General features: G+C 41.8%; 1 protein-coding gene across 1 annotated transcript in view; it reads right to left on the bottom strand.

Moving 5' to 3' along the window:
- The window catches only part of LOC149084429 (uncharacterized), a 64,505-nt gene extending 61,629 nt beyond the window's left edge, over positions 1-2,876 (bottom strand). Inside the window, exons 1-3 of the mRNA XM_089235314.1 lie at positions 2,849-2,876; positions 1,203-1,273; positions 1,076-1,086 (exon numbers count right to left, since the gene is read on the bottom strand). Of these exons, the coding sequence (XP_089091440.1) occupies positions 1,076-1,086; positions 1,203-1,273; positions 2,849-2,876 (110 nt within the window). The remainder of the gene's footprint in view (positions 1-1,075; positions 1,087-1,202; positions 1,274-2,848) is intronic.
- Positions 2,877-14,109: the final 11,233 nt, after the last annotated feature.

The raw sequence follows: 14,109 nt of genomic DNA, 5'->3' as shown, positions 1-14,109 counted from the left end.
ACATTCACAAGTTCCTTTTCCACTTGCGAAAAAAAAGGAAACGAGTTGACGAGTTGTACAGGTGGTGCGGGGAGAGGTCAAGAACCACTGACCAAGCTTACCGTCGCGTCTCGTAGAGTCCCAAATAAAATAAACACGAAAGTCGATAATCAAAAAAAATATGCCGTTTTTCAAATTTAGGATCAAGTTCAGAATCGAATCCATAACGAAGAAAAGATAACGACTTACTAATTCCGTCGAAAAGAATACTTTTCTGTTCGTAATCTGTAATCGAAATCGCTTGGACACTCGATAACACAGTATCGATCGGATATTTCATTCGATTACATTCATTTCATGCATCGTTCGAACCGAAAATGGAACATTTGATGAACGCACATTAAAAACAGATCGAATAGAGTGAACGCGATTTCGTTGCAAATCAAATAATTTAAGCGTTTAGGGCCAATGTCGGTCAGGATACCAATGATTGACGCACAATTAGAATTGATCCGATCAAGAACAGGTTAGTCTTTCTTCCGTGGCTCAAGCCATCGCTCGGGGAAAGTACACGTAACGGTGTGCCAATTTCATAATACATGCGCACCATGTACTCACATAGAATCGAGAATTCGCCCATGACTAAATTCTGGGTAAGAAGCACCGAAATCTGAATTTGCACAAACATTTCCTTGGGAGTTACCCTAAAAACCAAACTTAAATAACGAACGATCCCGTAAAATTGTGCAAAAATTAAGCCTCAAATGGAAACTTTGTGATGCCAAAAATGAGAATATGGCCCAAAATATTTTAATATTAGGACTAGTTCCCTCACCGCAGAACTTGATAAATCCCAGGGGCGACTATAAAAACTACTGATATTATCGCTTGGCTCTTGAGAAGTTTGGCCGACGCCTATAATTTTTGTTTCTATTTTTCAAACTTTTGATGTGTCATGCAACATATACTGCATTTACAACAGGGAAAAGGGACGGGGCTAACGGGACCACAGTTCAAAAACCACACGGAGAAACATTTCAATCACACGCTTGCCCATGGAAACAAACTAAGAAGAAACGAGTTAATAATTACTTACCTCACGAACGTCTATACCGACGTGGTGGTTTCATCGGTCTCTTGCAGAAAAAAGACATCAACACCTCCAACTTGTTGTCGAAGTGCCTCGCGTGTCCCCCTACTCAGCGGTTCAATCGCAATCTCACCTCAATAAAAACAAAGAGGAAACACGTGCAATTGTCGACATCATTGTCACAAGTGGAAGAAACAAACACCACTGAAATTATTTCGGAAAAGAAATGATTTGCTTGAAAATGCGCTTTTGTGGGGCAAAGCTTGGAAAAGGCACTTTTTCATTTGAATGCCAACATAACGAACCTCTTCGGTCTTTGTACAACCACGTGCCCCCAAAACAACTGTAACGCGAGGAAAGTCGAGTTCATTCCTCTCTGTGAAGGATTAACTTTTGGGTGCCGAAGGCAATCGATCTCTAAACCAAATAAAAGGAAAAAGTTATAAAAAGGAATCCAGACCGAAATTCGGCCGTAAAACATTAACATGCGCAGCAGAGATCACTAACTCTCTGTAAAAAATGCCATTCCTTTTTCTATCTTCACGAAGTAGGCTTTCTTCGGATTTTCAGCAGTTGCAAAGTGGAGGGTTGGATAGGATCACCTTTGGCATATATATATATTGGCCTGCCATTGCTAAAATAAACATCCTTTAAGCGGCCGCAACTAAATTGTTGGTTAGCTGGGGCAATCCGCAGTTTGGCACCTACACCCTTAATGTTCAAGGAGAGATTAAAGAGTGAAATTCTCGCGTCCTCCTCCCCCCCCCCCCGGTTCAACGCTCGACGCCATAGACCTACCTGTCCCCTCCCCTGCCTTTCAGATGGCGAGATATCTCGTCAATGCCAGGGAGAGGATAGCCAATAGAAAATAGATCCTATGGCTCGCCACGCCACCCAGACAGCAACCCCCCCCCCTCCTTCCTGCCTAATCTATGTTGCTTCATGAAGCAAGTTATGCCTGTAGGGGAGGGATTTGTGCCAGGGGCATCAATTTTCTTTTCAAAAATGCGGATGCTACAATATTCAGTGACTGTTCGGTCTCTCTCGGAGGTTCTTTTCTAAAAACACGATTTATTCTGGACCTCGGGAGAAACTTGGACTCTCACGTTATTTATCGAAGATTTCTATTTCGAAAATACCAAATTGTGTGCTGCATGAATTATTCTAAAGGAACGCAACCCAAAACTGATTTTCTGACTTGTTTGAAATGTAAGGAAAGGATATGAAATACATCATAGTCTATCTCCGGCCTGTCATCCTATCTCCCATCCCAGCCCTCATGACAAAGCCCGTCTTTTCACCTCCCCTCGGGCACAGTTTCTTGGGGGGGGGGGGGGCTCCCCTTCAAAGTGTTTTTATACTTAACTAAGGGAAATTTTAATGTGAGGGCCCCAATCTGGCTCGGGGCAGTGCCTCGGTTGCTCCAGCCAAGTTACTGGCCAGGCCCACACAGGGCCTGGTTTCTGCATGGCCAGTCAAGAAGTTCGTCCATGACAATTTTAATTAAATAATTAAAACGCAAACTTTAACCTTTTAGTATAAAAAGGGATCCTTCCCCCCCCCCTACTCCTATTTTGTCCAGACGCCCCTCTTGTAGGAAATTTCGTGCCCTAGGCCCCATGCGTTATGATGGTCCTGCCTACGAATTGCACGCGAACGCTTTTCAAAAATTAAAAAGAAATTCCACATTCTATTTTTCAATCAAAGAATTTCTCTCCAACTTTACAACAATCCTTTTCTCACGAACTGAACGATGGTCTTGTAGGCTGTCAAACAAACCTGTATTTAGAGCATGGTAGGACTCCATATAATACTTACAGGATGACTTTCTATTCAATGCGTTTCAACCCCGAATCCTCGGGTTTCGGTGTCTATACCCAACATGGTGTAAGTAAGACAAACTTTTCGACCGACCGATTTACGTACGCACGCAATCTGTATTAAAGGTATTAATCTGTATTATTGTACGTTACGGTACAGTTACTCCGACTTTTTATCCTGAACGGGCAAATGGAACTCGCGACACAATAGATATCGCACTTACCACAAATCTTCAGGCTCCAATCTTTATTGCTGTTAGACATTTGCTTTCATCTGATCATGATCCAATATTTTCAACAATTGACTCGTTAATTCCTTCTGGAAATAAACCCAAAAAGATTACTAATTGGGAAATATTTAAAAATAAATTATCACATATTACATTCTCTGAAAACAATTTAGACGCACATAACAATATTGATGATGCTATTTCTACTCTGACTAATCAAATTATCGAAGCTGCCAATAGCTCATCTAGATTTCGATTTCAACATAATCCATTAACATTACCAAATTGGTTAAAAAATAAAATCAAGGAAAAAAAATAGGGCAAGAAAAAAGACAATGGAAACAATGTAGAGACAGAACTAATTATGTTAGATACAGAATTTTAAAGGAAATTATCTCTAAAGAGATTAAACTTTTTGTTAATACGAACATTTTATAACCGAAGCTGAACGTCAGGGGATGGTTCATTGCGTAAAGTTTACGAAATTTGTGTAAACCACTAGAAATACTCCTGTGGGTGCAATAAATGGTCCAAATGGGCCTGTAGTAGCAGATGTAGATAGAGTCGAGATATTCGCAAATTCTGACCCAATGACAACACACCACCAGTCAGACAAATTGAAAGGGTCAAGAAACTCTTTCCGACCAACCTGCGCCAGGAGCTCATAGAATTACCAACGACATGATAAAAGCTCTCTTCCTACAAACATAATTAAATTTCTAACTTACATTTTTTAACAAACTTTTGGTATTTGAGTATTTTTCAAAATTTTGGAAATATGCCATTGTAATACTGATTCCTAAAAATGGATTAAACTTGAGCCTCGCCTCTTCTTGGAGACCAATCTCGTTATTGAGTTCTCTGGGGAAAAGTCTTTGAAAGGGCAATTATTCAGAGATTTCATCATTACAATGATAACACAACAATATCATTATTCCCGAACACACAACACGGATTCAGAAGTAATCGTTCAACTACTACTCAATTGCTGAGGGTCATCGAGTACCTTCAAAAAGCTAAAACTAATAGAGAGTCGGTTGCTTTAGCTATGTTTGACCTGCCAAAAAGTTTTGATAAGGTATGGCACAACGGACTTGTTCTAAAACTTATTAACATGAAATTGCCTTCGAGTCTTATTCATTTTGTAGGTAGAAGGTAAAAATTAATCAATCTCTTTCAAGTGAGAGACAAATCAGAGCTTCAATTGCTGAAGGTAGTGTTTTAGGCCCAGCCTTACACAACTATCACACGAATGATTTTCCCATACGCCGTTCAGGTCTTACAGCTTTTTATGCAGATGATAGTGCTGTTGCTGAAAATCATATTAACCCTTTAACGGCACTTGATGGCCTTCAGCGACGTACAAGAGAAATCGAACGTTGGTGTTTAAACAACAGAGTTAAGCTCAATGCCTGAAAAAGACAATTTTTATGTGGATTTCTAATAAACACCTAATTTCGCTACGTTGGAAGTAAATGGCATTCGTATTGCTGCTGTGGAGAGGGCGAAATATCTCGGCATAATCTTAGATCGTAAACTTTGTCTTAAACCACAATGTGATGAAGCTGTAAGGCGATTTATGATCGCGGCACAAAAAAAAAATGTAAAAAGATTATTCGAAACAAAATTGCTCTTCTAAACAAAAATAAGATTATTCTTAACAAACTTGACCTACTATGTTATATTATATGCGGCTTCAGATGCTAATATAGCATACACACACTTAGAACGTGAACAAAATAAATATCTGCGTACATCACTCAATGCAGTTTGGTACATACACGTAAGAAAACTGAAACTATTTTTGACTTTGTTCAAAAAATTGCTAGAAATCCTTTTTGAAAAATTGGAGTGGGGGACACTTAAATATAATATTTCTATGCGTAGAAGTAGCGAGTGAGTATCTTATAGATTACGTGGACCTAAGAATATACTCACTCTGACAAGGCCTAATATTCCTGGACTTTAATTTTGTTTTATAAAAATTTGTATCATAAATTATGTAAATAATGGTAAGTATGCTTGACTGTAAATAATGATTTATATTAATTGTGGAACATAACTATCTAAAATATGATATGGTTTGAGTAATTTTATAGATAAATGGTGTAGAATCATTCGGATCTCGTATATTATTCTACAAATAAAGTTTGCGTTTATATTATATGGAAAAATGGCCCTGATAAGATTCCTTTTTTGAAAATGATGACTTACTTTCTTTAGGTTTTCTCGGGATGTAGCGACTGATTCTGGTTTCTTTTCTATAAATTATTGGATAATTTGATCTGATCACACACATTGTCGTGGTGTTTTAATATTCTATGAACTGTGTAATAAAGAAACGTTTTCTCGTTTGCCCTTTTGGGTGCGAGCTTCGTTAAAAATGGAGGTAAAAATTTTATTTAATCTATACATACCAGCCATGGCTTTACCATACCACACTGCGCTTGTAGATGGTGCAAGTCGGATAGGGAGGGTATGCAATACGCTTCAGCCGTATTGTGGTACCTCAACATACTGTACATACCAAGGAAGGAAGGCAATCATCATCAATCTGTATTGCGATAGTCGAATCGATAACTCAAAAATGGGGAAACAATTTAAAACTCAAAAGAGTGACGAACTGAACATTTTTAAAAAGGAAAATGAGAGCACAGCGCAACAATATTCTGCAGGAACGGAGAGAATGCTCATGTCTCTCAAAAACAGGACGTACATGCTGTCTGCATGTAAAAATTCCTAAATAATCTCGATTGTGGCACGGTGTGGGAAAATGTCGGCCACCCTCGCTGTAGAAACGTGGCCAACCGTTTTTCCTTCTCGCACCCTCTCGGATAATACGTTTCTTATTTGTTAGAAAATACGGGGTTTTCATCTGCAGAAGATTATATTAATTATCCAATAATTAATCTCTATGAATTCTTTTACCTTAATTGTTTGCCCCTTACTTTTTTCTGCTACGGCTGATATTTAGTTTTAGCTTCATTATTGATTCCAGCCGCAACAACTAACTGAATTTTCTCGACGTTTTTCTCTCGTCGAGTGTCCACGACACCACAAAATCTAAGCATAACGTGCTAATAACACGAGGTACCAATGGAAACAAACCACGAAATAGTGTAAGTAAATTATGGTATTTTTTTCTGAAGCGAAATGGGAAACAAATAATCATAAATTGCTATCATCATTTGAATTCTACCGAATAATCAGTCAACGTGATATGTATAATGTTTTTTCTTTTGCCATCTCGCACCCCCAAAAATGCTCTCCCGCTTCTTGGGTGCACACACTGCTTTAGAACAGCGTTTCTCAACGTGGCCCGGTACTGGGCCATGACATCATTCATACTGGGCCACGATTGATCTGCCGTTTCATTTTCCATTAGTCGTGTATTTGGCCGGGTTTTCCACTTACAAAAATAAAAGAAACCGGGCCGCGGGCTACCAAAGGTTGAGAACCACTGCTCTAGAAGATGCCATTATGGCCGAAATTTCAGGCGTTTCCATCATCGAAACACAGCCGAAAGCGACACGAGCACGAATAGAGAGCATAATCTTGAGTCCATCACGGACCCCCGGGCAAAGTAATGTTCTGCCCCCACCCCCTCCATAGCTGGAAGTACCTGCCCTGCGCAACCAATTACGATACTGTACTCTCGGAAATCAGTGCACCAAATCGCATGTATCACCGGTAGATTCTCATTCCCCATCAGAAACCGGGAAATTCGCCCGTACTATAGATGCTTGATCAGCCGGGGCAAGCACGCCCTTTGGCGTCCCATAGTAAGTGTTGAAAGAGAGGTCATATTGTGAAATTTGCTCACCTTCTGATGCGGCGCCCGGGGCAACAGACGCGCTTGCTCCCCCCCCCCCCCCAGTTGCCGCCCTGGTCCGACCAACAATATATGTCTCAACAACTACTGCTATGCGAGACAGGAATCAACTATTGGACAATTTCTGATTTCTGAATCAATTCAGTAGGAGCTCAGACCCCGCGCCATAAATCACCGTGGGTGCTCGAGCACCCACGGCGCACCCGTCTCCAACGTCACTGGCAGTCACAGAAGTCACATAGATCGGACATTCGAAGTGGTTCACATATTTAAGAAACAAACAAAAATGTCAGCATCAAAGCAAAAATTAAAAATTGATCGATTCAATGCGAAATATAATAGTTACGTTACCTTAGACAACGTGGCAAACCGCTCCTCTATACGTATAACGTGCGGTAAAACTAACACCTTTTCCGCAGACGCCGGGGGCACAAAAGAATTCGCCCGCAAAAAAGAGGGACAGTTATTGACAATTTAAAAAAATTGAATAATGCGCGTAATTACACGTTTGGCCGTAAAAGAGGGGTCACCGTTGATGGGGGTTCTACTCTTCAGACAGGAAAACGTCTTCGTTACGATCGTTTTCGAACAGAAAAGAACGTGTAAAGAAAGGAATTTAAGGGGTTTCGAGGCTAGGTCCACACCCACCCTTCCTGCCTCACCGTGCGAAGATACGGGAAGTCTATGTCGTTAACCTGTCAACGCTATGATATGGTTCGAGAAAATGGTAACGGTTGCGGATGAGCTCATTCTCAAAGGGAGGCAGGGGGGTGGGAGAAATGCAATTCGAAAACGTAGCTGCGTACAGTGGTGACACCATTGGGGAATCAACAAGGACTGCTCCCAATGTCCGAAGCCATAAAGCTCCCCCCCCCCCCCCCACCACGAAATTATTTCATCTATACGTAAACGTACAGGACACTCAGTATGGGTCCCTCCACATCCTAGAGCAGGGCCCCCAGGCTTGGATCTTTTTCTGACCCCCAAACCAGACTTTGACTGGGTCCATTTATGATGAATATATAGCGTGAAAAAAAAAACAAAATGATGAGAGTCGTTCGGGGCCCCCACCCTTGCGGAGACCACGGTCCCTGAAAAAGGGTTTTTTTCCTCACCTATCCCCGCAAACAAGTCCAGACAAAACATCTTTCCACTTTGAAGCCTTCGATATACCCTCACTGGTGTTGGTAATCCAACTTTCTGTTTCTCCCATTGGAATCAGATTCATACCCAGGGCCCCTCCCCAGCTCTCCCCACTACGTAAGATGGATAAGAATCATTTTTAGATACCAAAAATTCGCTACAGAGAGGGCCGCCCAGGGCTAATGGAAGATCTTAGTTAATGATTTTGCCGGGCCCTTTTGGATGTGCTCGGTCGGCATTTTTCACGAACATCTCAATAGATTATAAGTGTAAAAGGGGGGGGGGAATACTTAGAGCACATTTTTTGATTTTTTTAACCGAGCACAACTTAGGTCTATCGCCATAGGCAATTTTCTACCTAGTGAGTTGTGCCGGAAGTGTAATTTTCCCTAACAGTCTGAGTGCGTATCTAGTGTTGCGAGTCCGTCACTATGACCACTCGACCACCACAGCGGCTACTTAGAGCACTGTCAGACCAGTGCCCTCGCCCTATGTAAGTGTGGGCCATGGAGGCACGTGCCCTCTTCGCTTCATACGCCAGTAGTACTTCTATCAAATGGCTTACATCCCATCAGGGACAGAGCCTGGATCGCGACTGGCCTTTAAGTAGTACTTCTATGGCTCCCTTGCCGTAGTGGCCATATATCCGCGGCTCCCCAGGATATTCCAAGAAAGAACCGCTTCATGGTACAGTGAAATGGTCTCTTAGCGGTCACCCCCTCTTTTACGGCCAAAAAATAATTCCCCCCTCCTTGTGTAATAGAAGCATGCTTTTCAAACCCCTGATTAACGGTCACCCGTACTTTATGGACAATATTTTTTTGTTCCGCCGGTGTTCGTGTTCGCAAAAAAAAAGGTGTTTTTTTTCCCACTTAGTGAATAGGCCAAAATTAATGTAGACACCTCACCGCGGTATCCCCTGTCGGTGGCGTCCCAACGAGCCGCGACGCACACTTTGAGAACCACTAGCCCACGCTCTTGATTCGATTCTGATGAAAGAGGTATGAATTCCGAACGAGAAATAAATTAATTTGATACGCGAGGCGTTTTGTTCAGATCAGTGGTCGCCAAAACCTTTCATGCTTCAAGTCCCACCCCCCCCCCTCTTCCAATGAAAATAAACACACTACTTGCTTGCCAGACACTGCATATCAGCCGCCATGCGTTCGCGTGGGCATCGTGAGAATTCGAGCCCCGTTAAAGCACAGTGGTGGTCAGCTGAAATTGGTTTTCTGCGGTTTTCCAACTTCGAGGCGTGAATGCGAGTCGGTCTGCCATTTAAAAAAGTCTCTTCACAGAACTACAGTACCGTACTGGCATAATATCTACCTCAAAACATGGACGATACATGTCCCACAGCAAGACCACGAAACAAGCATAATTCTGACGTAGGATAAAATAACGTGATGTATATAAATACGTTAGGGGGTCACACAGACACTCAGAAAACACATTCCGGCATCTATTAGTTCGTTGGAAATTCCGTAATTACGAACGACGACATTCGATGATGCTTTCGGGCAAAAATTCGCTTACTCGAATATTCTCCAGCAAATATGGAAGTTTGCGGGTTTTTAAAATATGGGCTCTGGCGTTCGTTAAAAAGAAATTTCCAACGAAATCGAAAAATAAATAGAAACGCCATCATTCCCCGCGTGCCTCATCAGAAATCGTGATTAAATAATTTCGCTCCCAAGTCAAAACAAAGCATCGATGGTCGTCTGATGCCGTTGTCGTCTGCTCTCTGAGAAATAGTCTTCTCTTTATATTTCTTAACGTGTGTCAAGGTGGCTTTGGCTCCTGGTATTTGGAAAGTTTTGGGAGTGGGTGAGTGATCGTATGTGAGAGTTATGATTGTGTGAGTGACCATCCGCATCAGTGGGAGTGACCGCATGAGAGTAACTGTACCGTGTGAGTAATAAAGTGAGTGTGCAATTCACTGTGTGAGTGAGTGAATGACCGTGCCGTGTGAGTAATAAAGTGAGTGTGCAATTCACTGTGTGAGTGAGTGAGTGACCATATGAGAGTGTGAGAGACTGCCTTAAACTTATACTTGGAAATCACTGGTGTTAAACAATGGTAAAACAGTTATTTTAGTTTCTTAACCGACACACACCGCCTGATGTCAGCACCCCATCTCCTTCCCCCCCCCCCAGCTGTAGATGGCGTTTCCAGTACCCGTAAAGGTCTAAATCAGCGGTCTTAATCAAGGGTGACTAGAACCATCCCCTCCCCCAGAGTTCGAGGTTGGGATAGCATTGTTATCGCATCGCATTCACTTGTAGTGGATAGAATGTCTGTCCTCCATTGTTCGAGAATATTCTCGCTAAAAGATTTGACTATAGTTCTGTTGCTATAAATGGGGGGGGGGGGGTTGGGTATATGGCAGACATCAAGATTTCAGAGGGTGAAGAGGGTCCGGAAATTTCGCCTGCCCTTACCGTATGAGTGATCAATTGAGTGGTTCATTGACCGTATGAGTGAGTGACCACATGAGTAACCAAGTGAATGGCTACGTTTCGGAGCCATTGATCTAAATTTAATGGTGCAAAGGGTTTGTTTAGTTTATTAACGGTCGCTCACCCACTGCACGGAAAGAATTCATTCCGTGTTTCATAATGGGCTTTGCGTTCAATACCGGTCGATGTGGACATCGTGAGGGTCTAGGTTCGAACCCCGTTGACGAGACACATTGGTGGTCGGCTGAAATTGGTTTTCTGCAGTTTTCCAACTTCGAGACCATTCGGGAAAAAGTCTCTCCGCAGAGAGCAGGCGGACACCTGCAACACGATACCCATTACATCATACGAAGATTCAAGCCTTTACCATCTTTAGTTTAAACTATGGAACACACATGGCAGCACCAGCAAGAACACGAAACAGGCTTACTCTGACGACATAAATAGGTTGGTGGATGGAGAAAGGAGCACACATACAACTCAGAACACACATTCCGGCATGCACCGATTCGGCAGAATTCCCGCAGAGGAATGCGTACGATGTGCGTGTACGGTAAAGCAGTACACTGTGTGCTGTAATAACCGGCTCAATGTCCCCCGCATCTTTCAGCAGGACCTCTTGGCTAAAATCTGGCGGCACCTCCCGCCAGATTTTTCGCTACCACTGCAAATTTATGGTGTGAGAAAACAAACCACAAATTGCTTAGAGTCGCCGCGGGTTTGGAATCCCATCAGCCCCCACTCTCGTGAGGGGAGGAGGCATGGACCCCTATTATACACGACACTTGATCTATTCACAGTTAAATTCTAATACAGTGGCATTGGTCTCAATGTCTTCATCGAATACACCTATTTATTGTCGTCACATTCGGTTAAAATACAGTAAAACCTCTCTTTTGCGGGCACCGACGGGACAAAAGTATTCGTCCGTAAAAGATGGGTGGCCGTTAATCAGGGATTTGAAATGCATACTTTAATTATACGAGGAAATAATTATTATTTGGCCGTAAAAGAGGGGTGTCCGTTAACAGGGGTTTTAGTGCATTATCTGGAGCGTTGAAAAATAAAATGTTCCCAATATCTGGCCATAGACCGGGGGCTAAAGTCACTTCGGCGGTTCTTGGCCAGGGGGTGCGGGGAAGCATTTTGGGGAGAGAGGGGGAAAAATTGTACCGTGTTTTTCTTAACAATTATTAAGGGGAAAAAAATTAATTTTCGAAATTCTTTGAAAAAACTTGGAATCGTACCGACATTTTGACACTAACTAACGCCTTCGCTCGGAAATGCGGGGCGCGAAATTTGAATGTTCCTAGTTTGAAGGGATTTGGAGCCATCGCCCGCACGTTAGTTTTTGAAATGGGAAGCACACGTTCATTCGAATGGAATTTCGAAACTCGGATTTAGAACAATTCTGGTGTTCGCTGCTTCCACAAACATTTCTAACTGTAACCGAATCGCTTGGACACTCGATAAGACGGTATCGATTGGCTATTTGATTTAGTTACATCAATTTGATGCATCGATTTAAACGAAAATGAAACACATCACAAAAGCACATTGTTAACCAAATTCAATCGCAAATTTCATAGCGCACATGATATACGCACCACGTACTCATCTAGAATTATGATATTATGTATAGCCAATGACTACCGAAATCTCAAGTTACGCAACCTTTTCATGGGGAGCATTAATTAAGAATATATAAAACCAACCCCGAAAAGTCAACTTGGATAACGAACGACTGATGCTGCTTTTCTGGTCCCAGAAAAATGTGAAAAATGGAAACTTTTTGACGTTGTGATGTTAAAAATGAGAATAAGGCAGAAAATACTTTAATATTTTAACGCCAAGGCCCTAGCAAATCTCACACACAGGGAGGACTAGCAAAACTGCTTATGTTATTGCTTGGCTTTTGGGACAATGGCGGGTTATATCCTTAGAGGAGAAAAAGAGTGTATTTGCAGTGCTTATATATATGGTTACATCGTTCTTGCTAATGAAAACAAAAATTACAAAAATAATTGACACACAATTAGAATTGATCCGATTAAGAACAGGTTAGTCTTTCTTCCGTGGCCCAGTCATCGCTCGGGGAAAGTACACGTTACGGTATGCAAATTTCATAAGACACATTCACACCTAGAATCGAATTCGCCGATCACTAAATTCCGGGCAAGAAGCACCGAGAGAAATCTGAATTTTCACAAACATTTCCTTGGGAGTTACCCTAAAAGTCAACTTGAATAACTAACGATCCCGTAAAAATGTGGAAAAATAAACTTTGACATTGTGATGCTAAAAATGAGAATATGGTACAAAATATTTTAACATTAGGACTAGTTCCGTGCACGTGACGGTGTGCAAAATTCAGAATCAAGACACACATACGCACCTAGAACCGAATTCGCTGATGACTAAATTGTGGGGAAGAAGTTTGAGGTTACAAAAATTTCCTTGCGAATAAGTGTAGGGTAGAATATCTGAAATGTAGGTTCTAAACCAACCTGAAAAATGAACAACGAACGGAAACGCGAAAAATAAAGCTTCAAATGAAAAAACTAACTCTGATATTATGACGCCAAAATGAAAATATGGAGCAAAAATATTTTCAAATTCACAGTGTGACTAGTTTCTTTATGTCAGGACTTGACAAATCATGGAAAAACTGCTGATACCATGCTTCCCCGAAAATAACTGGGGCATGAGAAAGGCAAGTCATACGTTCTGTAGCTTACTTACGTAAATATAAATAAACCCTGTGATATACGGTAAATATATATATATATTTGTTATCGTATCGGTGGTGGCTCACTACAGAAAATTCTGGGGCAAATCGTTTCACATCTTATTATCATAAACGGGGCTTTTCACGGGTTTTCCCTCTAAGCCCTGCAATCGAAATTGCATTAAACAGATTTATTAATGTATTTCTCTTTAGATAGAGCATGCCTATGCAAAAACACGCCATTAGAAAGCATACTGTTTGTAAGTAGAGTTTTAGTTTGTGGTGAATTTTTCCATGGGGTTTTTTTTTTCTTTTTCGGGATGGGCAAAATCCAACCAACACTGCTCATTGACGATTTTAATTATGGCACATTTTCGGGGTAGGGCTTACATTAGGAGCATCCCGATAATGGCTCGGGCTTATTTTCGGGAGAACACGGGTATTTTATTCAGAAGTTTGGCTGACGCCTGATTTTTGTTCCCATTTTCTAAACCTTGCGCCACGCGACACTTTTACTACATTTACACCAGAAAAAAGGACGGGCCAGACAGGACCACAGTTCAAGAACCACGCGGATATACATTTCAAACATGCACTTGTCGATGGGGGAAAAACTACGAAACGATTACCTTGCGAACGTCTGTCTCGATATGGTGGTTCCACCGGCTTCTTGAAGATTCCAAAGAAACGCGTCAGCATCCCAGCAAGGATTCGAACTCCATCTTGTCGTCGAGGTGCCTCGCGTGTACCCGCCTGTTCAAATTCCGCAAAGACACTTATTTGAGTGCATCAACGGCACGAACCCCTCCGTACAAACACGTGCCCCCC

This window comes from Pholcus phalangioides, unplaced genomic scaffold (genome assembly GCF_987345545.1).
Source record: "Pholcus phalangioides strain wild (caught in Gottingen) unplaced genomic scaffold, Ppha-v1.0 ptg000008l_1, whole genome shotgun sequence".
NCBI classification, from domain to species: Eukaryota; Metazoa; Arthropoda; class Arachnida; order Araneae; family Pholcidae; genus Pholcus; species Pholcus phalangioides.
This window is presented reverse-complemented; position numbering and strand designations above follow the sequence as displayed.